Source organism: Lathyrus oleraceus, chromosome 1 (assembly GCF_024323335.1).
Source record: "Lathyrus oleraceus cultivar Zhongwan6 chromosome 1, CAAS_Psat_ZW6_1.0, whole genome shotgun sequence".
NCBI classification, from domain to species: Eukaryota; Viridiplantae; Streptophyta; class Magnoliopsida; order Fabales; family Fabaceae; genus Lathyrus; species Lathyrus oleraceus.
Window position 1 is genome coordinate 141,766,911 of NC_066579.1, and position 24,518 is coordinate 141,791,428.

The 24,518-nt window shown below is 33.4% G+C and overlaps 2 protein-coding genes across 3 annotated transcripts; both read right to left on the minus strand.

Annotated features, from left to right (window-relative positions):
• Positions 1–634: 634 nt before the first annotated feature.
• LOC127096062 (uncharacterized) lies at positions 635–1,183 on the minus strand. Its single transcript, XM_051034686.1, has one exon. The coding sequence runs from the start codon at positions 1,181–1,183 to the stop codon at positions 635–637; it is 549 nt and encodes a 182-aa protein (XP_050890643.1).
• A 1,483-nt stretch (positions 1,184–2,666) lies between these two features.
• LOC127122547 (inositol hexakisphosphate and diphosphoinositol-pentakisphosphate kinase VIP2) lies at positions 2,667–23,176 on the minus strand. Of its 2 annotated transcripts, XM_051052867.1 has the most exons (30): positions 22,881–23,176; positions 22,357–22,416; positions 21,781–21,827; positions 21,414–21,497; positions 20,019–20,082; positions 19,332–19,485; positions 18,523–18,593; positions 17,978–18,082; positions 17,741–17,833; positions 16,924–16,998; positions 16,500–16,585; positions 15,751–15,957; positions 15,575–15,674; positions 15,404–15,474; positions 13,924–14,005; positions 13,167–13,322; positions 12,978–13,020; positions 12,410–12,492; positions 12,174–12,236; positions 12,014–12,088; positions 10,915–11,040; positions 8,502–8,743; positions 7,905–7,949; positions 6,751–6,817; positions 6,057–6,128; positions 5,050–5,303; positions 4,924–4,981; positions 3,709–3,876; positions 3,353–3,427; positions 2,667–3,114 (listed from the first exon to the last, which is right to left on the minus strand). In XM_051052867.1, the coding sequence occupies exons 1-30, from the start codon at positions 22,929–22,931 to the stop codon at positions 2,878–2,880; spliced, it is 3,114 nt and encodes a 1,037-aa protein (XP_050908824.1). In that variant the 5' UTR covers positions 22,932–23,176; the 3' UTR covers positions 2,667–2,877. The 2 variants fall into 2 exon arrangements, with proteins under 2 accessions (XP_050908824.1, XP_050908825.1); XM_051052868.1 differs by lacking the exons at positions 21,781–21,827; positions 22,357–22,416; positions 22,881–23,176 and adding an exon at positions 21,605–21,668.
• Positions 23,177–24,518: the final 1,342 nt, after the last annotated feature.

The window sequence follows — 24,518 nt, forward strand, 5'->3', positions numbered from 1 at the left end:
CAAAGCCACCCGAGATACACTGTCAACCAAATGTGAATAAAGGGTGTCGTCTTTGAAGCATTGTTCTAACATGGTAATGCTCTGACCAAAAGATGTATGTATCTCATTATGTTATTTTCGGAGCATTTGGCCTACAGCATCCCAATCTCAACAAAAGTCACCTTTATGGTTTCCCAACCAATTCTCCAGTCTAGCATGTGCAGATTCAACTCAGTTATTTGTTGTATTGCCAAAGTGTTAAACCTGATTGGTCCATGCACAAACAATCTTCTCTTTTACCTGATCCAGAATAATGCCCTCAACATATTTTAGAAAATCTAGATATATCGCACACACACTTTTGAAATTTAGAAAGAGTTGGCATATAATTCTTTCGTGGAAGAATTATAGAATTTCATGCATCCATTATATTTTCTACCACGACACCAGGTTTGGTAAGTTTTCCATCTTCACGTTTGACTCGTTTCGTGTCAACCACATATTTTACTCGACTTCTTACATTTTTTGTTATGTGATACTTACAATGTAATGCGGGCGATGTAAGAAACACTATTGTAATTGAGTTCATCAGTGTGGTGTTGCGATCAGTGATTAAGACTTGTGGCATGTTTTCTTGGACCTTTAATATAATCTTTCACATTTCCAAAGCCCATGTAGCGTTGTCCTCTATTTCGAATTTTGAAAACGCAAAATCGACTAAATAAGTCATCTTCGTAGAAGTAACACCAACAATTTCCAAGAGTGGAAATCTATACTTGTTTGTTTGGTATGTTGAGTCAATAATGAGCACAGAGAGAAAGGTATTGAACAACTTGACGAAATCAGGATGACTCCAAAATATATCTCGAACGATGATTTTATCCTTACAAACTATATACTCCAAAACATAGTGGTCATCATCCAAAAGTTTTAAGAGTTGTTGCATCTCAAATCTTGGCCCTCTTACAACCTTGTCGTCTCGAGCATGCACGATGTATATTTGCTTGATATTTGAAATATGTATATGTCTTTTCCGTTTCAAAGATGCGGGTATGTTTTTCAGCACCACCATGTTTAATATCGTGTTCGAAACAAGTTCCCTCTCCACAAGGCGACATACAATGGGATGATCGGCTAGCTTGTCATGCAAGGCATGCTTATTTATATTGGAAATCACATTAAATTTCCATGTCTCATCCGTCATACGCTATCCGCGCAATTTAAATGGACACTCACATTTCCTCGATCCGGTGTCATCTCATTTCAACTGTCTAATCTTTGGTTGGTATGTGTCACTTCTTTCGCATATCATTGTTACAAATGTTTGTCTTCTATCCGAAACATTGTCGGGTCTTCTAATTACAACGTCAAACTCCAATTTTCGGCCTCCCTACGGACCCATTGTAGCATATGTTCACAAACAATAAACACTTATTTATTTATAAACTGAGCACAAACATCTACCTCAATAATAACTGGTCGAGCACCCGATTTAACATCATCATTCACTTCATCCGGTTGAACATCATCATTTACTTCATTCGATTTAACATCATGTTTCACTTTGACTAGTTTAACATCCACACTCACAATAGTTTTGGGAAACATATCCATGTGTACCATATCTATTACCACCAATAATAGAAAAACAATGTTAAAATTCACGCTAACAGGACAATCTGAAGACGCACATCCGGACTAAACCTAACTTCGTTCGGAGATGCATACTTGGATTCAACGTCCATTTTTCAACACATACTCAAGATTAATGCAAAGAATGATGATGAAATGAATGATCTTTACCTGCAATTCCAATTTGTTTTGCTCCTTTGAATTGATGAAATATAAAAATGATATTTTGGTGTTGAAAAGTTGATTGAGAATGAGAGAAATTTTTTAAGGGTTTTGCAATGGAGTTTCTTTTTTCGCATGAAGAAGAACTCATGCAAGATGGTGTTTTATCAAATCAGGTCGAACATTTTTGAATATACATCTCCAAAAATATCACTGACTTGTTATTTAAATCAATTGCGTGAATAACAAAACCCCATAAATGAGTACAAGAATATTTCAAAAATATATCTCCGGATACATCCAAATAGTATACATAAATGCATCTCTGAACCATTTTTTTTAAACTCTCAGAAAAGCAAAAATTGGTTTGATTTTGGATGCATTTTTTAAAGCATGAGCACATTTTCAAATTTTCAAAAATGTATGTGGAAAGCACACCAAAGATGAAAAGAGTCGAGGAATTCACATTTTGAAGCCCGTGAGAATTGCAAATTTGTAACCGAACACCGGCTACAAATGATAAAAACCACTTGTGATATTTGATGATTTGATTTAAATATTTGGTTTTCAGGTCAAGATTGTTACTTAATTTAAATTAGGCAATCATATTTAACTTTTCTTTCCAAATGCCTTAAACTTAAAGTATACGTTTTTTTTTATCATAGTTTCATTTGTTATAAGACGGAGTATGATGAACGTTTAACATTTTCTCTAACTTTGTATTGCTTTCTTACTATTTGGAGAAGAATGACATTTCATTTTAATTGAATTAAAAAAACATATGATTAAATTTGGAGTATACACGACAGCACCAAATAAAACCACCATACAAAATATTCAGTGGGACCGTTTAAAGAATTTAAATGAATTCAAATGGGCAACAATACACGACAGCACCAAATAAAACGACCATACAAAATTTCTTACATATTCAAATCTTACAATTTATTATTAATGGCTACTTTCAACAATATTTTTTGGTTGTTAAAAAATGTAAGTTGTTCCAAAAGAATTTACGAGCCTAAAGCTCGTTTTGGCTGATCAAGATGTTCCCCTCATTGCAAAAAGAATGAAACAGAAAAGATCAAAAAGAGTATTTTTCCACTAGTGCTTATGGAAAGGCCAAAGGTTTACCAGACGCTCAAGCATGCTTTTTGTGAAATAGCCAGAAAATCCTGCAGGTGTTGCTGGTGGAAAGTCTTCTGCAGGCATGGCAAACGGGCGAATCATCTTCTCCATAGTTTCTAACGTGAGATATGAGCCTACTTCTTGCAGCCTCTCTGGACCCATAATAGGTAGTGTATGCTCCTGATGCAGTGAAGTTGCCTCTCTATCTTTCTCCTGCCAAAAATATCACACAACAGATATTATTATTACCCATTGAGAACAAGCCATGTAAAAAATACTAAGTTTTTAGCATCTTCACTACTTGTTTTAAGCCACAACAAGTAAGCAACGAGAGTATGAGACTACCAGCTTAGGCTTTAATTTTACAAAGCTCCAGACAATGCACATAATCATCCTGCCTAATGAACCCTTTATGCTATTAGGCCAAATATATTTAACTATATATTATTACCTGCAAGGGGGATAAATCGGCACCACGGCTGAAGGTCAGCTCTATACGGTACCTTTTAGGATCTTCTGCAGCCACCTGTGATTTTAAAGTCAAGAAAGTTAGATATTTACATATTACATAAATGTCCCAGGCGGAAAGCTTGGTTGATGAGCTGAGGGTGTTCTAACCAAGAGCTCCAAGATTCAAACTTGAGAGCTTACATAACCACTAATATATTAATATTGCCCTATATAAAAACATATTACACGACTCAAAACAGCCCGTACAACAAATAAGGACATGCAAAAACTTAATTCATTCATAAAACGCCCACCACTTAGTAATATAGTAAGAAATTAGAAGCCGAAATGACACACCTCTGTATTCTCAAACATCCTCAGTACAATGTAGCTCATGTAGTCGAGCTCCTTTGTTTGACATAGTCGCTCTAGACCATGATGGGAAACAAGACTCTCTTCTCCTTGAAGAGATTCATCCAAATTGCAATATCGAAGGACATTCATGAGAGAATGGATATGTGATTCCTGTCCACAAAATCGACAGACACAAAGTATGTAATGCGCAGTTGATTCCTGTCCACAAAATCGACAGACACAAAGTATGTATGCAACAAAATTCATGAATCAATCTATTGTGATGCATCGACATGTATAAGTGCGCAGTTGAGGTTTCACATTATTACTAGTTTCAGTTTAGCCATAAAAGCTCTGTTACTAATGTTTTGTAAACCAGATATCTTTAATCAAACAAATTCATACTACGGAATCTTGAGATTCTACTTAACGTCAGAGTATGGATGTCAATGATGGAATTTCATAACAGACAAGAATGAAACATCTTCAGAAAATTCAGTGTACTAATTGCCACTATTTAACAAAGGAAGTAGAACTTTAAGTAAAACTACATCAATGCAGGTGTCTAACACCAAGTTTCCTTTACGCATAAGCCATTAGATGATAGCCAAAGAATGATTTTATACATATCTAAAACATCCCCTTCATCAGATTCCATTAGGCTTGAAGCTTGGACAAGGAAAAGTTGGAAGGCCCAATACACACTATATTTGCTGAGAGATATCTTTGGGGTTGAGTTAAGCCCAAAACTAATTTATATTATGTTTTCAGAGCCTATCCGAAATCTATTACTGAACCACCAGTTATCAAGCCACCTACAAATGTCCTTGCATGCAAACTTCACGCTTCATATGAGCTATGTAGTGCGCGTAAAGCTCAAGGGGTTTATCTTACAAGCCAATTTTGTAGGTTTGAGTTAGACTCAATCTAAGCTCAAGGAAGGTATTAGAGTCTATTCTAAATTCATTTTTGGGCTAAGATCTTTGTTATTCCACCCGCGTTTTTCCTTGCTCTAGATGTCCAATCCTGTGTATAATAGGTGTTGAGATTCTCACGTTGACTAGAGTAGTGCTACAACTTGGACAACTTTTACCTTACAAGTAGATTTTTTATAGTTGAATTAAGCCCGACCCAAATTCTAAAATAAAATTCAATTTAATTAAGATTGTGGGCATAAAATATGTTCACAAGGTTTTTATAACAAAATACAGCACTCACTGATGTGAAGTATAGGCGTGTTCGCACATGGCGATCAGGTGTCTTCACATTTGCATACCTGATGCAAAATGAAGAAATTAGAATAGAGCATAATAAAATAAAAATATAAGATGATATGATAATCACTTTGGATCTAAACGATATTTGGTCTCTTTATCATCATCATCTTCCTGATCCATTGAAGTCTCACTCATAGTGCTGCATTTTCGTATTTCCTCATTCTCATGAATTCTTTTTGACTTGCCCTCTGTATCTTCATTTTCATTTTTCATGGATAATAATGAATTGTCTTGGTTATTCTTTAGCTCGGCGACACTAATTGCTTCCTCTCGAGTGTTTCTCACATCAATTAGAATTTTTCCCAATAACCGACGAGCTATCTGAATTGAAACAGTAAAAACAAGTTAGGCAGGTGGCCATAGTTTCAAATACATAGTTGAAACAATCCATTTAATTTTAATACAATATAAGATTATTTGCGTGAAACTAAAGACAAATAATTCCCGCAGGGAATAGTTGTAAAATTGTCATTAGTGTCACCTTTAATAATAATTTCCCCTTCCCAAATTTTATATAAAAAAAGATAAAGTTATAGAAGTTCCTTAACCTAGCATGCATTTTAAGAATACCTATTTCATAAGGTGATTATTTCTTACTTATATTTGGGTTTTAAAGATGGTAACATATCAATCATTAATATTATAATCAAGGAGAGGCAACACGGTATGTGTATACCACGCATACAAGCAAAAGTTGTACCTTTTTTTAGGCATTTCTCTAATTACCGGAAGTTGTAAATGACAACATTTATTTGCTTATATATCCTTGGCAAACAATTCTCGCTTGCTTTTGGTGTTTGTATTTAAATATTCAAAGCCAATTAATTCAATGTAATTCAAGAAACATTGTGACTAATACATCGAAGAAAGGTTTAGACCTATTACAAATCTATTATTGAACGTCTAATCTGTGTTAGCAAGATGCTAATTCTTGGACCTGAACCCTAGACCTTCAATCACAAGACAATAACTCCAACCATTGCAACAAGGCTTCAGAAGGGAAATATAAAATAACTGTTTACAGATTTGCAAAGTTAAGTGACATTTGGGAGTTTTCTTACAACAGAAGTTTACCTTTGAGCCAATTTTCAGTTTCTGCTTCGGATTAATTCCATATTCATTTGGAATCACACCATCAGCAAGCGCCTGCAAATAGCGGGGCAGATTAATCACAAAGGCAAGCACCGCGACTGATCCCAGCAGCCATATTTGATAAATATACAAAGGAAAGTAGTGTGGGTAGGTTTATTTTTCTGTGCAGGCAACACTTTTAGTTGTGACTTAAAAGACTAAGCCCAAACATACTGTTCAGAATTTGCTTCAGATAAGTTTATTATTGTGATGAATGCTATCACCGGGCCTTTATAAACGTAGATATCTTTAAAAAATTTCGAGTGAGGCACATGGAGAAAAATTGTATGTTCCAAATAGAAACCGATCTTATTGATCCTCAGAGCCCAAAATGAGAATGTTTCACATGATTTAAAAATAAGAGCAATGCCGCCAAATGTTACACGGCATGAAATTCGCACAGCTTAATAACATGACATCATCAGCATCAAGGAGTAATCAAGAAGTATATTTTAAATGTATATCAAAGGGATTTCAAATGTTGCCTTGTCAATATTTGTCTTATATTAGTTCAATTAATAGTTTATTGTAATGGGTGATTCCTCAATCATTGGATGTGTCTTACTGATTGTTGAATATTTTTTGCTTTCAATTATGTTGAGTTGAGAAACATTTTCCCTAACATGCTTTTATGTACCTGAGCCACTTTGAAAAGCTCATCGAGACCTTCAAGATTAAGATGTGCATTATGCAAGAGATCATACCTGCGAAAAGTAAGTCAATATTAACTATCCACACAAAAAAACAATAACAACAGAGCTTAAATAAAACTTCCAATATTTTCTTCAAACTCATAGAAATGAAGATTAGTTTATCTTTTTCACATATCTGATACAATGATCAGGCGCATAAAACACAAAAGACAAGAGTTTATGGCGTTTCAGTTGACAATAACTCGACGAGTAAATTTTTCTCAACTAACAATGAGTTAGTTTCACATTCAAAGATCGTTGCCTACTTAAATTTTAGATGTCTTTTATTACAAGACTAGGTTGCTATTACTACATCCGTCCCTAACTATAACACCCTCTTAGATAAATCACGGGAATTAAATAGTTGGTTGTGATATTAAGTTTGTTGACAATTGGTATTGTTTTTACAGAGTTACTGTAACTTTCAAGACGAAGAATTAGTGATGGGATACTGGATTTGGGCCTTAGTGATAGGAACCCAAAATTAAGATGAATAGAAAATGTATTATTTATTGAATTAGTAACTATTAAAGAAAATGATCCTTATACTCCCAGAGCAAATGCTCCTCAAAGGATAGATGATTCTCACTTTTCCCAACCCAAAAGGTTTCTAACAGAGAACAACCCCAATGTATTCTCCCTTGATATCCGTGTTCTTATATAACTACCCTTCCCTTCTAACATAAGCAGTTGTAACCAGTTCTCTATCCAGCCTTTCTATTGGACTAAGGCCCAAATCCAATATCCTGTCAATTAATTCATATTTATATCGGAGTATTTATTATAAATTGTAAACAAAGATGTAAGTTAATGGACCAAGGCCCAAATCCAATATCCTGTCAATTAATTCATATTTATATTGGAGTATTTATTATAAATTGTAAACAAAGATGTAAATTAATTATGGATATGTTAGTAAAGGAATAACTAATGCAGTTGAAAATTCATAGAGGGGCTTATAAAAAAGGAAAGACGTGGTATTATAGTGAGTAGTGACATCGAATATTGCATTTGCAAAGTTGCAATGATTCATAATACTGTAGAGTTGGCTAGAACTACTAAATTAACATTAAAGCACAAGTTAATTTAGGAAACTTACTTGCATGAATCATAAACATCAGGAATTTGGGTGATATCAAAGCGTCTGTGCAAGAAACACAATGTCAGTGAGTCTGCTAATCCATTACACATACAAATATATAACTTATAAGGCACAGGGCAAGGGAATTCATGAGTTCATTAAATTGTAAAGTGAAAATGTGGTTTGAAAATTGAAATTACACACATTTATTAATGTTTAGTTAAATAACAGAAATTTAATAAATTCTTATTAAAAGCATTTTATCAGTTGTTTAGCATGCTACAAAGATAGCCGACACAACTGAAAAGAAAAACTATATATTTTAGCTGGGAAAATTTAATAGTAGATGCATGTCTATAAGACTTAAGAATAACTTCATGTCATCAACTATGAATAAGAAAATAATGAATGACATATTATAACTTACCAGTATGTAACGAGTTTTAAGTTCTCAAATTGTTTCTAAAAGTTTGGATCTGATTTTGGTCATGCATGTAACAAACCTTTCTTTCATATTAATGGCATTCCAATCAAATAGTGTTAATATCTAATATCAGAAACAAAAATAAATAAAATAAGATTGACAAGATTAAACCAAACAATAAAAATGCTTACTCCTTGCGTTCATTATACAAGTCCCTTTCAAGCTTTATCCAGCGGGCATACATCAAGAGAAAACCCTCACTACCACAAGGTAATCCAGCAGCTATACGGTCAATATCAATATTTGTCTTGCCAAGGGCTTTTGCTTGGTCATAAGGAGGAATGATATCATATAAGCTTCTTTCTGTAAGCTGCTCATCTTCATCTTGTGCAAGTAATCTAACTTGTTCAGTGACCTTCTTAGTTAGCTTTACCTGGGTAAAGGCAAAATTGAGAAATAAATAAAAGACTACCAATTAGCTATTTTGCTAGGCTAGCTTTACCTGCATTTAAACAAGAACAATCTAGCCTTTTGTTAATATTGAAAACCTAGAATGAAGAACAAGAAATTTGGAAGGGATAACTGATGGAGAAAACACTATCCTGGATTCATAGGACACATAGCAAATTATTTCCTTGAACTAGTGGTCAACATGGTCTGTTTACTTTGCTAAAAAAAGATTGTCTATCCTGAGAAGACTCTCATGTCTCTCTAAAGACAAAACCAACCCTATTTATGTTCAAACTATAAGGAAATATGATAATTAAACTTGCAAAGACACTAAATGAAGTTCAGGCGGGGGCCCTGTGAATTGCATTAGTGATACGAACTCAACAATACCCGGTCAATATATCTAAGGCATATGCTACTGATATTTTATCTTATTTGAACATGGTTGTCCGTTTAATTTCATTTCATTTAGTCAAATTACTCTCCCTCTTCCTCTCGGTCATTCCATCAGTTAATTCTGACTATTTTGTAATTCAAAGTGAAGAGTACTAGAAAAACAATTCGAACAAGATTTGAATCATGAGCTCTCTATTGCCTTCAACCTCCTTCATCTAACATATGTACTATTTCAGTGTCTCCTTATCACATTTGTTGGATAAGTTATGCATAGGTTAAAGCTTCTGGTTTATAAGTTATACATAAGTTATGCATAAGTTTGTGTAATCTATGTACAAGTTACAGCTGCCGGTTTATCATTTTTCACATCTGATGTCCTTATGTCATCTTGGTAAAAGTGTTAGTATATTTTCCCCTATTAGAGTTAACAATAGAGCTATTTATTCCTTTGATATTGCCAATTTAGATGTTTAGGTCCTACTAGTCTTGTTCCCTTCTTTTAGGATTGAGGTACAATTTCGTTAGGAATGGCAATTCGACACGTACTCACCGGGTACCCGCCAAAAATACACACAACGAGTATGGTAAAAACCCGCAAAATGAGTACGGGTATGAGCATGGATATTTCCTACATAAATAAGCGAGTATGAGTGCGGGTACGGGTACCTTAGTATCCACCCGCCCCATATCCGCACAATATATATTTATACAATTTTAATTTATATTATTATATAAAAATATATGTCTATCAGTTTTAAAAAATATATCACTTACATTATTACGCATTTTAATACAAGTGTTCGTTTATTTCAAAATTTAACAATAGTCTTCAAAAAATATTTAATGTTGTTAAAAAATTAAAATAATATGATACATTATAATTAATTGATTTATTTTTACTAGGAATGAAGTTAACGGGTACGACTATGGGTAATTAGGTGCCCATAGACTACGGGTACAAACTTTGGTGCCTACGCGGGTATGGGCTCGGACACTGGTGTTTTTTTTTTAAACTGGGGGCATGGGGACGGGATACTATAGTATCTTGCCCAAACCATGTTCTTTGTCGTCCCTAAATGTCGCTTTCAATGATGACTTCTGAAATTGTATGCAGTTATTTTTTATTTGTCATTAGAGTTGTGTGTTTCAAGCCCTTTAGTTAGAGATAAAGAATTACTTTGGAAAAAAAATGTAAAGGAAAACGGTTCTTCACCCTTTAAATCATTTATGACTTCTCATAGGATCATACATCAGTCAAGTTATTCTCATATACTAAAAAAATAAACATTGTTGTATTGTTGAATTGGATCAAAGTCTGACATTTCAGATCTAAATTGAGTTAACATCAATAATTTAGTACTAACATCAAACTATAACTAGCGAGAGTTTAAACTTTTCTATGTGCCACAATCAAGAAATATCTTGATTTATACAGACTCAAAAACCAACCACACAAAAACTATTAAATAGTCGTGTTTAATGTAATGTTGTCAATCCTAAATCGCAGAAAATAGTGGTTTATTCAAATTATGTTATGCTATACTACGTAATATGTTGGCCACTATAACCGCTGATTAACAACACAGGTTTAAAGCATTAAATGCATAAACAAGTTTTGAAAAGCAAAAACATGAAAATTCTAGTCTAAAATCAGAGAACCAGAAAACTTCCCTAATACAGAATGTGCATTAGCCTTCCATCCAAATTACAGTGAGAGAAGTTTAAGGAACTAAGACTAAGCAAGACTTACAGACTTACCAACTCAGGAAGTAATTCTGATGCATTGGGTGGAATTCCATCCCCATCAACCATCCAACGAGATTCTTGTGATCCATTGCTATCAACTGTGTTTGCACTAGAGGTAATGATTTCATTCAATCGCGCCTAAAAATATACATTATGAACAATAAGTAAAATAAAAGGTATCAGTGTTCCATTGATACTTAAATCTTATCAAAAATATGATCACAAATTGTATGAGCAGAACACACCAATTGTAAGTAATTTGGACTGGTCAGTTTTGGCCAGCAAATTGGCCCCTTTAATTACTTTATGTCTTTACCAGTAAATTGCTTCAGACAAAGAACCCTTGTTTGTATACAGAATTAAATACATACCTTTCCAAAGCTTTGCTTATTTTTTATTATTTTTTTTATTTCTTTTATACTTTGTCATCTTTAGAGAAGTGTAGACTTGTAGTGTAGTATTATAGTGTTAAAGTTTATCATCAAACATTCCCTCAGAAATATTTGACGAATGAAAGATCATTCACAATGTGTGCCATGTAGCCCTGTATAATTGAAATTTTTTCCTTTTTTCTCAGTACTTTGATTACTTTCTGGATTTATCCCTTTAAGTGTTTTTATTTTATTCTCAACTCAACATTATTTATATATATTATTTCGTCCAATCAAATATATGTCAAAAATAATTGATATAAAGTTATTTTCATGTTAAGCAACGAATCATATAATTTTTTGGGTAAAATTGCAAAATCTGGTATTATGTTCAACAAGGCATACTGGAAAAATGTTTTATGAATGAACTATATCAACATGTACAAAATTGTTGACAATTTTCCAGTATGCCACTTTGACTCTCGCCTAGCCAGCTAGTAGTATCTACCTTCTTTGGACCATATAAAGATTAATATAAACTTATGTTTAAATTAGCTGATCAATTTTGTTGGTCTTAGGATTCAATAAAGTAGTCAAATAATAGATTAATAGATAAGAAAAAGGTTTCAAGTATCTATCCATCTTTTAAATGCAGAGCAACAAATCAAGCCATAATCCATTTTCAAAATCGTTGAAATGCCTATAATCTAGAAGCCTGTAAAACCGGAGAGATTGAAAACCTTGGCTTGTTCCATTTCAGTACTTGCATTTTCAAGCCCATCCAACATGGAGGAGTCTTTGCTAACAAGGGAAACCTTTAAAAAAAGATAACCAAATCAGTCAAACACACTGACCAAAAAAAAAAGGATCAACTATTTTCTTCAGAGGAAAAACACAAACCAGGATTGGTGTAAGCTGCCCTTCTAGGTCAAGAAGACCTTTGGCAAAACCAGCTGCAGACATCTGTAAATACAGATTATGAAAAAATGATTAACATATGATGCCAAAAGGCAAACTAGGCTTGTTAACAACATTGTCCATAAATCAAACAGAAGAAATAAATAACAAATACTAATTAAAACCGCTTATAGCCTTCTTTTCATTTGGAGGAGAGATGAGTGCTACTCAGAGAATACCTGCACACGACCCTCATCAGAGCTATAAATCTTAAGATCATGGCGGTATGTACTATGGAGGCGAAGAAGCCCTGTACCTTCTCCTGAAATATTTAATCACGCAGATTTGTCTTTGTTATACATGGTGCGGCCACTGTCAAGTAGATGTTCATGAATTAATAATGCAATATCCTGTTAGTCACTGTAACAAATATTACATGGACTAGAACACAATTACCGATACCCTCAATTTTTGCATTGTAACATTATTGTATTGGCATCAAGTATGCATTCACACACCGCACAACCCCACCTTGCTTGGATAATATAGAACAGTAGGATTATGAGAGACTTCTTTGAATACACAGGCGCATCTCCTTACCTAGTATTTTACAAATGTAAAGATGTGTATAATAGGAAACATAAGTAAATTATAGAGTAGACTAAGAAAGGAGAAAACTACCAATTAAGAGTAGACACTTTAGATATTAATTAATTATATATTAAATATAACATTGAAAGTTGAATTATTAAAGAAATCATAAAATAACCAAATCTATATTTACTTGAAGAGCTATTTGGGATTTACCTGGATATATTTTATTTCTGAAATATCTTCCCAGTTCTTCGGCCTAAAAAAGCGAAAAAGTAATTAACGTGACTGGGAAAAATTAGAAATGAAAACTTACTACTTATTATCCACCATAATGACAGTACAATCAATTCAAGTCTCAAATGGAGTAGAAAATATTTTTCTTTTAATTGACTCATTATGAACCTGCTTTCTCCCAGCATGTGTAAGAACACCACCATATTTAAGAACCATAAGAGCTTCAACTGGTTGTTCTTCAACTTCACCACTGCTTTTTGTCACTTTGACCCACTTTAGAGGCTTTAATTGAACCTTCCTATATATGCCAGAGAAATGTCCTCCCTGATAATGAACAGAAAAGGCAAACAAATAAAACAACTCAAAAAGTAAGACTTATCGATTAAAAAAAAAATAAATCAAGACTGCAATTATTCAGGTTTAAAAGAATTCGCAAGAGTATATTTGGTATGGCATGTCACAACTAACAAACTAATCTTTTATTATGCTTAAAAGAGAAACATCATTAATTTCATTTTTCATGATTGACAAAGACAACCCATGGAGAAACATTTCTCTTCAGTTTTCCTTATCCCGCACAAGAAGACATCACTTTCACTCATAAGACATAACAAATACTATTAAGAAAACAATTATTCATTTGCACCAAAGTTTATGCTTTCAGAATTCCAATTTCCAAGATGGATAGATCATAAAAAATTTAGAGTAGAGCTGTATCTGACAGGTAATTTAGAATTAAAATTTATCTTGTGACATCTAAAAATAAATCCAAGTAAAGGGACGTATAAGTTGATGCAGAGAAGTTGGACGGAAAATAGGCTACGATCCACAGAAATCTAGTTTCAAATTTTAGTTACTAGCGGTTTCATACAACAAAACATACTCATGGTGTCACAGAAGAAATATTGTCAAGAGAATAAATAACCTCTTCAAGAACTGCTTTGACTTGACGAAGCTTTTCAGCATGCTCAACATCTTCAGCTTCATTATCACTTTCTAGATCCGGTCTAAATAAACACAAACATAATCCATTCAAAACTCCAGTTTAGCATACATTGTATTGACTAAAAAACTGGCCGCAAGTATTACTTGTAAGCAGAAGAGGATACATTTAAACCCAAACATTGCAAAAAAGGTAATACATTGTCTATGATATTTTCCACTTTTTATCCTCTTTTAAGGAAATATCTTGTCTTCCTTTATATTTCTCTTCTACAACGTCATTGTTCTTTCATGGGGGAAAAGGTAGATTCTACTTTCCATCCCTCCTTGTCTCGTCAACACAATCACACACACTAATTAAAAGTGTGAATAAAGGCATTCATGTGAAAATAGAAAGATAAACAGACCAAGTTTTTGTTTAATGAAAGGGAAATCTCAAGATATATTTTTTGAAAATGTAGCAGATCATTAACAAAATATGAAATTTGATTAATCTTGGATAGGGGTGTTCAGAACTGAACTGGCCCAATAGAAAACTGCAAACCAAACCAAACCAAATCGGAACTGCAAAAAACCGCATTTGGTTCGGATGCGTTTGGACCATCTTTTAACAAAACTGCGGTTTAGTTCGGTTTACGGTTTGTATTTTACAAACCGAACCAAACCGCATTACGTTACACCAAAACCTCACTTATCCTACATCCAACCAAAAACTCAAACTTATTATGTCTTAGCCTTACGATTACGAACAATTTTCTCTTACTCACACTTAGGGTTTCAGTTTTAGCCTTCTCAAATCTCTCGTAGTAGTATCGCACATTCTTCTCATCTTCTTTGCCATGTATATCTCGCCTCTTCTACTATAATCTCTCGTCGCTTATGTTCTTTCTTTTTCATCTTCTCAATTTTATGTTACTTTTGTCACTTCCAATTACATTTTTATCGCACATTTCTTCTATAACCTCGCATCTCTTATCTTCTTTCTTTTTCATCTTCTATAATCTCTTCTCTCTCCTGTGTTTCTTTTTCTTTTTCATTATAATGTTTTTGTTATTGTTTTATGTTACTATCTTATGTTTTTTATTTCATTTTATTCTAATCATATTTTTGTATGTTGAATGGGAAGTTGTTGTCCAAATATGATGAGCTTTAATGTTATTTGGTAAGGTATGAATGACTAAACATAAAGTTATGTCGTTCTCTATATGTGTATGTATGCCTCAATAAAAATATTGTGAAAAACCGAACCAACACAAACAGTATTGATTTGGTTTGGGTTGGGTTGATTTTATTTCTAAAATCCAACCGAACCGCACACTTTTTTATTTTGCGGTTCGGATGACTTTTAGCGTCAAAATCACTCAAACCGCACCGCGAACACCCTTAATCATGGGTCTGAAGTTGAAAGTGAGTTGCATATAATGCTAACATGATCAATATTGAAGCCTATTCGGGTAAAACACCTGGTGCGAGGAACCAACGTTCGTGTGGCATCTAACAGATCTTGCAGCTGAACAGCAGTTTTAAGTTTTGTCTGTTACAGAAGAACATTAGGTCATCCACAGAGGGTTAAGAAATCTGTAGTTCATATACAATTTAATAAAATGTAATGAAATACTACAAAACAGAGCTACCTCACATCTTGGTCGGCCACCATTATATTTCATTATTAAGTTCAGTAGCTTTTCCTCAGTAACCTTTAACTTCACCTTCTGTTTAGGAGTTCTATCACCACTGCCAAAAGAAAAGAGTATATAAGAAACAATATCACATTTAATCAATTGAATAAAAAAAAGAAAATAGAACATACTGTCGAATTACAGCAATTACAGATCGCAGTTCCTCAGATTGTCCAAACTCTCCAATAATACCACTACCCTGACGAGTTAGTGGCTCAGAAGGTGGCACTAACTCATTTACTTTCCATGGTAGAGTAGGTGGAATCGCTGAAGAAAGATGAGGAGCTTTTACATCTAGCAACATCTTCCGCAGCACACAGGCAGAATCATCATAATACCTTTATTAGCAACATGAGAAAATAATGTGAGTTTCAGCAAATGAAATGTTGGTAAACAAACTAGGTATCATAAAGAATACTCCCTCCATTCTCTTTTATTAGCAAATTTTGACTTTTAGATTTATTGGATAATTGATGTATCTAGTTTATATATAGTCTAAATACATTATTTAATCAATGAACCTAAAAGTAAAAATTTGGTTATAAAAGAGAATGGAGGGAATATATATTAAAAAGATATATATTTTGCAGCAAAATTTTCCTTTAAGTGTATTGAGAATTGGAGAATGAGACAGAAAAAGAGAGAACTTGGATAATTCTGAAAAGCCTGCTTATCATTCACTCGTCTTATCATTCTTAAGTATCAAAAGCTTTTTTTCCAAAATAGTTTAAGGAGAGAAGACCCAATACAATCCACCGCTCAAATAATTCCCATGGGAGAGATATTCTGACTAACAAAAAGAAAATAAGTAATAACATATTTTGAACCATGCTGCCAAAATAAAAAACAAACTGCCAAAAAATCTAATTCAGAGAGTTACTTGTGTGAGTTTTTAACAAAGCTCCATCCATTCACATCACAAACATATGAGCGTCCCTCACTTCTCAAGAGATCAAACCCACAAACCTGCAAGAAACAAGAAAAATTATGGCAGGACATCAAGAAGAACAGATAAGTTACATTTTTTTTATTTACATGAAGAAGAAGCCATTTCAAGCCTTATTGTCAAAATAGTATCACATGTAATAGCCATAAATCGATAAATTAATGTGGAAACTTATATAATCCACCTACATTTTACCTACCATAATATTTAACTCAAGGACCATAGTCCAAGACTTGAAATTTTTATAAAGTAAAAAAGTAGAATGCTAAATTTTCACTAGGATTCCGTTGGAAGAACATAATGAGGACCTACACTTTCCAATTAAATAAAACAAAATTCATTTTTCAAAACAGCATACCGCTTGCCTGAATGCAATGCAAACCTTTCTCGCCATTTCTTTCTCAGCTGGAGTCAGTAACACTGGATACCTAACCTGCCAAATGAGATTACAAATATGCTTTTTTTTAATTTAAAATTTAAAACATACACAACAAATACTAGTTGATATGATTAACTAATTCAAATTCTAATCCGTGATTCTAATCCTAATAATTAATATATGAATTTGATTTATTGATTCAAATACTCTCCCTCAAGCTAAAACATACTAAGGTTTAAGCTTGTTACAATGCAAGGATGTATTATAGAGAAAAAGGCTTGTCGGACGATTCTGAATGTGGCCGTGGTGACATTTAAGCAATGATCATACAGGATAAGGCGTGACCAGTTGAACCACAATTGCATGCAGAGGAAACACCCCTAAAGGAAAGAGAAGCACGAGATGAAAGGATGTGGATGCAGTCAATGCATGGAGATGACTATAGGAATCACGGTTAGGCTTTTTGGACGACTCTGAATGTGGCTGTGGTAATTTTTCAGCAATGGGACTCAGGATAAGGCGAGACAGGTTGAACCACAAGTGCATGCAGAGAAAACACGCCTAAAGGAAAGAGAAGCACGGGATGAAGAGACATGAATGCAATCAATGCACAGAGCATGGTATAAGTGACCGGCTGACAAAAGCTAATAAGAGGTCACAACAGAACCAACTGAGAATTGATCCTTGTAGAGGAGAAAGAAAATGTGCCAGGAAAGGGTTGTTTCGACGCCGACGGCGGTGTTCCACTTAAAATCTGTAACTAAGACAACCATTAGATGTTTCAAATACTACTTACTTCCTTCCCATTAGGATTTCTCATAACAACACCATCAACGACAGGAGACTTCCTTGCTTCAGCATGAGCATATTCAGGACCGACTGTATACACCTACAGTCATTTGTCAAACATCAGAAAGACCATTCTAATAAGGTTGAAGGTATTCAGAAACATGTCAGAAACATTTGAAATACACTTGGCAGCAAAATAAATTAAAAAAGAGCATAAAATAATATAAATTTAAAAACCCAAAACCTTAACATCTGTCCCTCCAGTTGGCATAAATTCCTCATAAATATAGGAGCCTTCACGCCTCACTCTTCGAACCTCTGAATGGAACTCACTGGACCTATTACCAACCTACGATGATGTAACACCAAAACTGAGACCACTTCCATTAATTATATTTCAGTCATATGACTCAATTGAAATAATGGAAACCAGATCAAAAGGCAAGTTGAACAATAAACTATCTCAAAGCTCATGTTATTATGAAAAGAGAAGGCCTATAAATGTTCTGATTTGTTAACAAAGTTTATTTGCTTTTTAAAGATTTTATTGCAATACAATCACTAGAGAAAGAAGAAAAATATTCTGACCAAGTTAACACATCCACTTAAAATTATAATAAGTTGATTCTCCTTACATTGATTAAAGCTAATAAAAATCAGCCCTTCTGTTTATTAAATATGAAGGTAGCCAAAACAGCCTAGTCACAACCTTTTCAACAAATCTGTTGGAAAAGGATGTCTTCTAGAACATACTACTTGTGGAGAGTGAGTTTTCAGCCTACAGCTCACCTTCCTAAATAGTTCCTTCATACCTCCACCTGCTGAGCTGGGATAATATATCATTATACTGTGGTTATCAGCTTCAAAAAGGCACAACAACAAAAAAACAGTTACTACAATGTCCAAGAAAATATATTTCCAATCATTGGGTATGCATGTCAAATCCAAATACTTGCATGATAAGGGCATCTTGGAGAATATAACTTTAATTCAAAAAAGAAACAATGTTAATTGACTTTATTCTGCAGTAACAAAATTCATTGAAGCACTTCATAACTAAATGTCAATAAGTTATGCCAAAACACATAGAATGTACAAGTTCTAATGTTTCATTTATCTAATATCACAAAAAAACTTGGGTTTTATACGCACCCCCCAGTGACGGAAAATCATAGTTATCTTTATTTCAATGATACATTCAGCAATGATATGCAGTCATGTAGTTGACTTCCCTTATTGAAAGCCATGTAAAAGGTCCAGATGTAATAATCAATTAGAACAGAGTTGGAATTTGTGACTAAAAGATGCAAACTATGTTATCCTTTTATAGGTCTTGCATTTAGACGACACAATGATGAATAAGTATTTACATCACACTCAATTCTAGCTATTGCGTGTCAATGCTATCTTAAATTGGAATATCGAATTGGTGTCCATATTGGCTTTGTAGTAATATTTATGTTTTATTTTCTGCATATTTTTCGTTTCCACTCTCCATATCTTGTGTTGACATATGTGCTCCATAGAAGAAAAGAAAGGCGAAAGGATTATGATTACAAGAATATTTTTGAAAGAGTTTCAGCAAGAAATAAGCTTACCATCAACAGGCTTCTCCACAAATGGCTTCCAAAAACGCATGCCATGCACTTCAACAAAATCTTCTTCCTCAATAAAGTAATCAAGTTCTTGGTATGGGACTTCCCTAATTACAAGGGCATATCTTGGAACAGGGATTCCAAACCGTTCGAGATGCTTGAAGCCAAAAATTGAATATGACAATAAAATAAATATTTAAAATAATTAGCATAGAGTATTTTGAGTAATTCTTCTTACATTCACAGTTAACATTAATGAACAGAAATATCATTTTCACTATGTTTATATGAACAACAAGGGAGGCGGGGGGATGATGGGACAGTAATGACAAACAGAATAGTACAAGACCAAGAAAGCTTATAAACAGAATAAGTGGTTAATCGAAGACCAACACTTGAACTAAACCCAAACTCAAATTGAAGTTTTCCTCTGGCTTGGTTTGGCTTCACACTACAAACAACACATGATAAATGGACCTATAACTCAAATGAAGAACGACATAAAGGTCAGGATATAAAGCCAGACCTCTGAAGAAAAGGAAATCTGTGCAAAATGTGAACCACGGTTATATCACTTACCAGCTACAACCACATACCATATTAAAAATATTTAAGGAAAAAAAAAGGCTCTGTCATAACTGATTTTAACATTGAATTTAAAGCACAAAAAATATTACGTATCTCACTTACCTCATATACATTCCTTCGGTCATGAAGAAGGTGTTGGGGCTCCAGTTCATTTATAAGGAAAGGTCTGAATTACAGGCATAAGTAGTTTTTAGATTGATTATAAACCTTCGCATCCAAATATTCAAAGTGAAAACACAACAAAAGTAACAAAGGGATATACTGAGTGCAGAGAGATTATCTTAAGAAATTAGATGGTACATATATTAAGTGAGCCTTATCATCGTCTAAAAGACATCAAATAAAACAGAAAAAAATCAAAATGAACTCTCCTCCAAGTGTTTTCCACTTACAACTGAGCCATAACTATGATCGCCCATTGCTAATAAATATGAATGATCCATTTATGATTGTACCCTCCAAATTATTATGTAAGAAAATCCCTCTAGCTAACTAGCAGACTGCTTAAGTCTCCCTAAAAAATCATCTTCTCTACCTTTCTCAACAAGATCAATAAAGTCTGCAGAGGTTTCAAACTCTTCCAAGTTAGATTAAATGTTTGGAGAGTGTTTGAGCTTCCCATATGTAGTTTGTGATGGTAAACACAATTTTTCCAAGGTTTTAACATGATTGGTTGAAATAAAGTAATATTGAGTCTACATCTAAAAATGTGAATAAAATGTAGTTTCTATGTTGGGTTGAAAATTTCATACTAAGTTCTACTAAAAACTTTACTTAATGAAAGTTTACAAACATAAGTCATATTACTGCAAATCCAATTTCAACAAAATCAGTATAATATAAAACCAAATTTGCACAAACTCATCCAAACATACAAAGTCTATAACTCCAATACCAATCAGTTTTAATAATTCTCAAGAAGCAGCAATTTTCAATTTCATATCCTATCTCAGAGTTACAGCCACTCCATCATCCCTCTTTTGTCTTCCCTATAGATATCCATGAGCAAAGCAAAAGAGAGTATCCAAAATCATATCTAAAGTAAAAGTAATGAGATGCTCTTAAAAACATAAGCATTCTCCTTAACCAAATACACAAGAGAACAAAGGTTTTTGAAAAGGTTATTGTCTTAAGGATGACATAAATGTATTGCCATGTTTCATCAGCACTTCACCATCATGAGTGTATTTGACCATGAGCCTAGAAGTATTTCTCAAACAACTTATAATTGCATAATCCTATTGGTGTGAAGCTGTGAGCTAAGGAAATATACCAGAATCTTGGAGTATCACCAAAAGTTTTGGTGATAGTTATTGTATATATGATTTGAATGAATATGAAGTGATTCTTGTATTCTCCATAGACTAAGAAAACAAGTTATGTGTTGTAAACACTATAAAGCTGGTAAAAAGATATTTTGATTAACTTATCCTATATAGGCTGATTACTGAAAAGATATGCGACATGCAAATAAACTAAAGTTGGTAAAAAGCTTACTTCCTTAAAGCAGCATATGCCTCAGCCTTCTTGAGGGGATATCCAGACGAATAGAAAGCAATCAAACAATCACATATAGGCCAGCTGAAAAAACAAAGTATATGACCTGATTACTGAAACTGCGCTGACTAAAATAAAATAATCCTGCTCACACTTAAAATACCATGTGCAAATATAATTCGTGTTATTACATCACAGCATTCTTAGCCTTCAGCTTATAATGAAAGTCATAGAACTTTTGAGCAGCAACTTTACAAATGAGTCGAGAAAAAATTAAAATGGAGCTGTAAAGCAAGTTAAGCACAGTCGTTCTTCAAAATCTGTAGGGTTAAAAAATGATTCAATCTATTGAAATCAACTATAGTACCTCTCTATTGGGTCTTCAAGGATCACCTTGTCTCCAAAATGTATGACCTATAGATAATACAAAATATCAAAAGAATTAAATAAAGAAAAAATACATTGAAAAAACGAAATGCACAACTATAAGGGACCATTGAATATTTCATTTACAAAACAAATCTGTATGTGTGTATCACTAGAACCATTGAATATTGCCATGTTATTTTAATCATCACACATACAAAATGGTAGATTAGATACATTAAACATTGGTAGTTATGTGATTTTATAATAGACATTTGTTTTATTATATGTTAATTTGAAGAAATATCTATAGTTATCAAATCAAATTTTATGAAATTTCATAAACTTAATCTACTCAATAAAAACAGTATTAGTTTCTTTTGGAAAAATCTTATTAGTTAAAAATAATTCTTAATTATTATATCAAATAAATCAGAGCATTAAGAAAAGAAATGAAACAATCCAAATTCTATTGTTTCACGTAGATTCATGAACAAACGAAATCCAAATTCCCAAATCAACACAACATCAACAAAACAGAACTTAGAAGAAGCAAAGTAATACACATTCAACTCGCCTCGAATTCACCAAACGCTTGTAGCCTATCAAATATCTGCCCCATAGGCGCAGAAACTACCTGCAAAAAACACAGTCCAAAATAAAAACCTGAGAATCAGAGCCATTGAATCACAGTATACAAAGTTTCAGTCACCGTCCACCGCACACACAGACGAATGCAATATCAATCACATGTAAACATAGATATATGAATAAATTTCGCCGAATATAATTTGAAAAAATAAAAAATAAAAATAAAAAACGAAAGTAATTGAATGTATTAAAATCGTGTCGTATATGAACACATTTCTCCGAATCTAGCTCGCTTCAATCTTGTAAACTCAACACAGACACATAAACGCGATAATAATTTGAGGAAATATAAGTGATTGAATATAACTATATTATCGTACAAGAACATTGACGCATTCACATACACCTTCAAGATTTGGTGCTATATACCGCAAAATTGAAGGGAAAAAACAGAGAGAGTGTAAAGAAGAAGAAGAAACGGAGAGATAGAGCCTCGGGGCTACATTTCACCTTCTTTTCCATCACACAGACGCCGATTTTGATCTTCTCAGTAATCTCCATAATCGCCGATGAACGGAATAACGTACTCTATCGCTCGAAGCTAAAACTGATTAATCGCTTTTTTGAGATTTTGCGCTTCAACAAACTTCGTTCTTTTTTGTTGTTGGAGTCAAATGGCGCGAATGCGAGCATGTAACGGAAAGGAATCAGCGTAACTGAATCACCGCGTTTTCCGGGGAGAGGAAATAACAACACGTGATATGTATGTAGGAAGCGAGAAAGTGACGGAAAATATTTGAGTGAAGGAGACTGTGCGTATTTATGAGATTATAGGAATAAAATATAAATAAATAAACGGTTTGTGAAGCAGGAAACACCAAGTCGTAAAAAAGAAAGTTTTACCCCATTCGGATATTATTACATTTAATTTTTTTTTTATATATATTTGACTATTAATGTATCTAGTCAATATATATACCAGTTAAATTTATTAAAAAATAAATAAATTTGTTTATAATAATGATCAGATTAAACAAACCGATAAATAAATTGATTCACTCCAGTGATGTCTTTCAGTGATGTCTTTAGTATAGGACATCCTGGTTTCAAATAAACTTGAATAAAATGTTGTGTTTTTTGAAAGCCACCTAATACATGTGATGTATGCCGATGAATTTTGAGATGGTCTACTCCGAAATGGAAAAAATATTTTTAAAAAATTGTATATTGTCGGATCAATACACATCTTATCATAAGCATTTTCTATAAGATGACTCATTTCTGAGAAGTGTGTCCATTTGTCAAACAGTGTTGTACCACTAAGACAAGGAACAAAAGCATTGAGAATTGCATTGTAATTTTCTTTTTTATGGTATAACTTTGTGTATGATTCACTATACACCGCCATCCCTCCTCCTCTCATTTACCCAACAAATCTAAAATAGCTCAAAAAACCATTGTTGTCGTCACCTTCAACATCTACATTTCACTCAATGTATTTGTGCATAAAAAGTGACATATTTTCAATGTGGATGATTTTTGGTAATTGTGGTGGAGGAGATGGTTTGCTAATGCAAGCACACTTAAAAACATTTTTTGGGGATTTTGGAGTCGGAGATTCTGGAAAATTTGAGTCAACATGTTCAAAGTATGAAGGAGATTGTCTCGTGAAGTTCTCACTTTGTGTCAATTTGACCTTTTTAGGTGCATCTTTTGTTTTAACTAGTTTCGACGATGATTTCAAATTTGTTGTTTCTGGATAGGCAATCTTCCTCAGTTGCTCTTTGATATGCAATTTCATGATGTCATCATCTTTCATGAATCTCTCTTGGATCACTTACCACTTGATCATGATAGATATGTTTGATTTTTCATCCTTCATCACACCATCATCATCAAAACGGAGTCTTTTCTAGTGAGTGAAAACTTCATCCATACTTATTAGTTTTTCAAGCTTCGTCTTCTTTGAAATTAAACAAGCACATGGAAGACCGTACATTTTCCTAAGCGTACATCCACACTTTCAGCTATCTAAACCTATTTTATTTGCTCACTTGGTTTCGTGAAAAATAAAATTTAATGTTGTCTGAGATACGTTGTCAACCAATTGTGAATAAAGGATATTGTCTTTGAATCGGTGTTCTAACA

Excerpts from the sequence above, each read along its gene's own strand:
- LOC127096062 (XM_051034686.1), bottom strand. The coding sequence starts at position 1,183 with ATGACGGATGAGACATGGAAATTTAATGTGATTTCCAATATAAATAAG.
- LOC127122547 (XM_051052867.1), bottom strand. The coding sequence starts at position 22,931 with ATGGAGATTACTGAGAAGATCAAAATCGGCGTCTGTGTGATGGAAAAG. Across the intron at positions 15,675-15,750 it reads GTAATTGCTGTAATTCGACA|TGGTGATAGAACTCCTAAAC; the intron begins GTATGTTCTATT and ends TTCTTTTGGCAG. Across the intron at positions 12,493-12,977 it reads CAGAAATAAAATATATCCAG|GAGAAGGTACAGGGCTTCTT; the intron begins GTAAATCCCAAA and ends TAAATATTTCAG.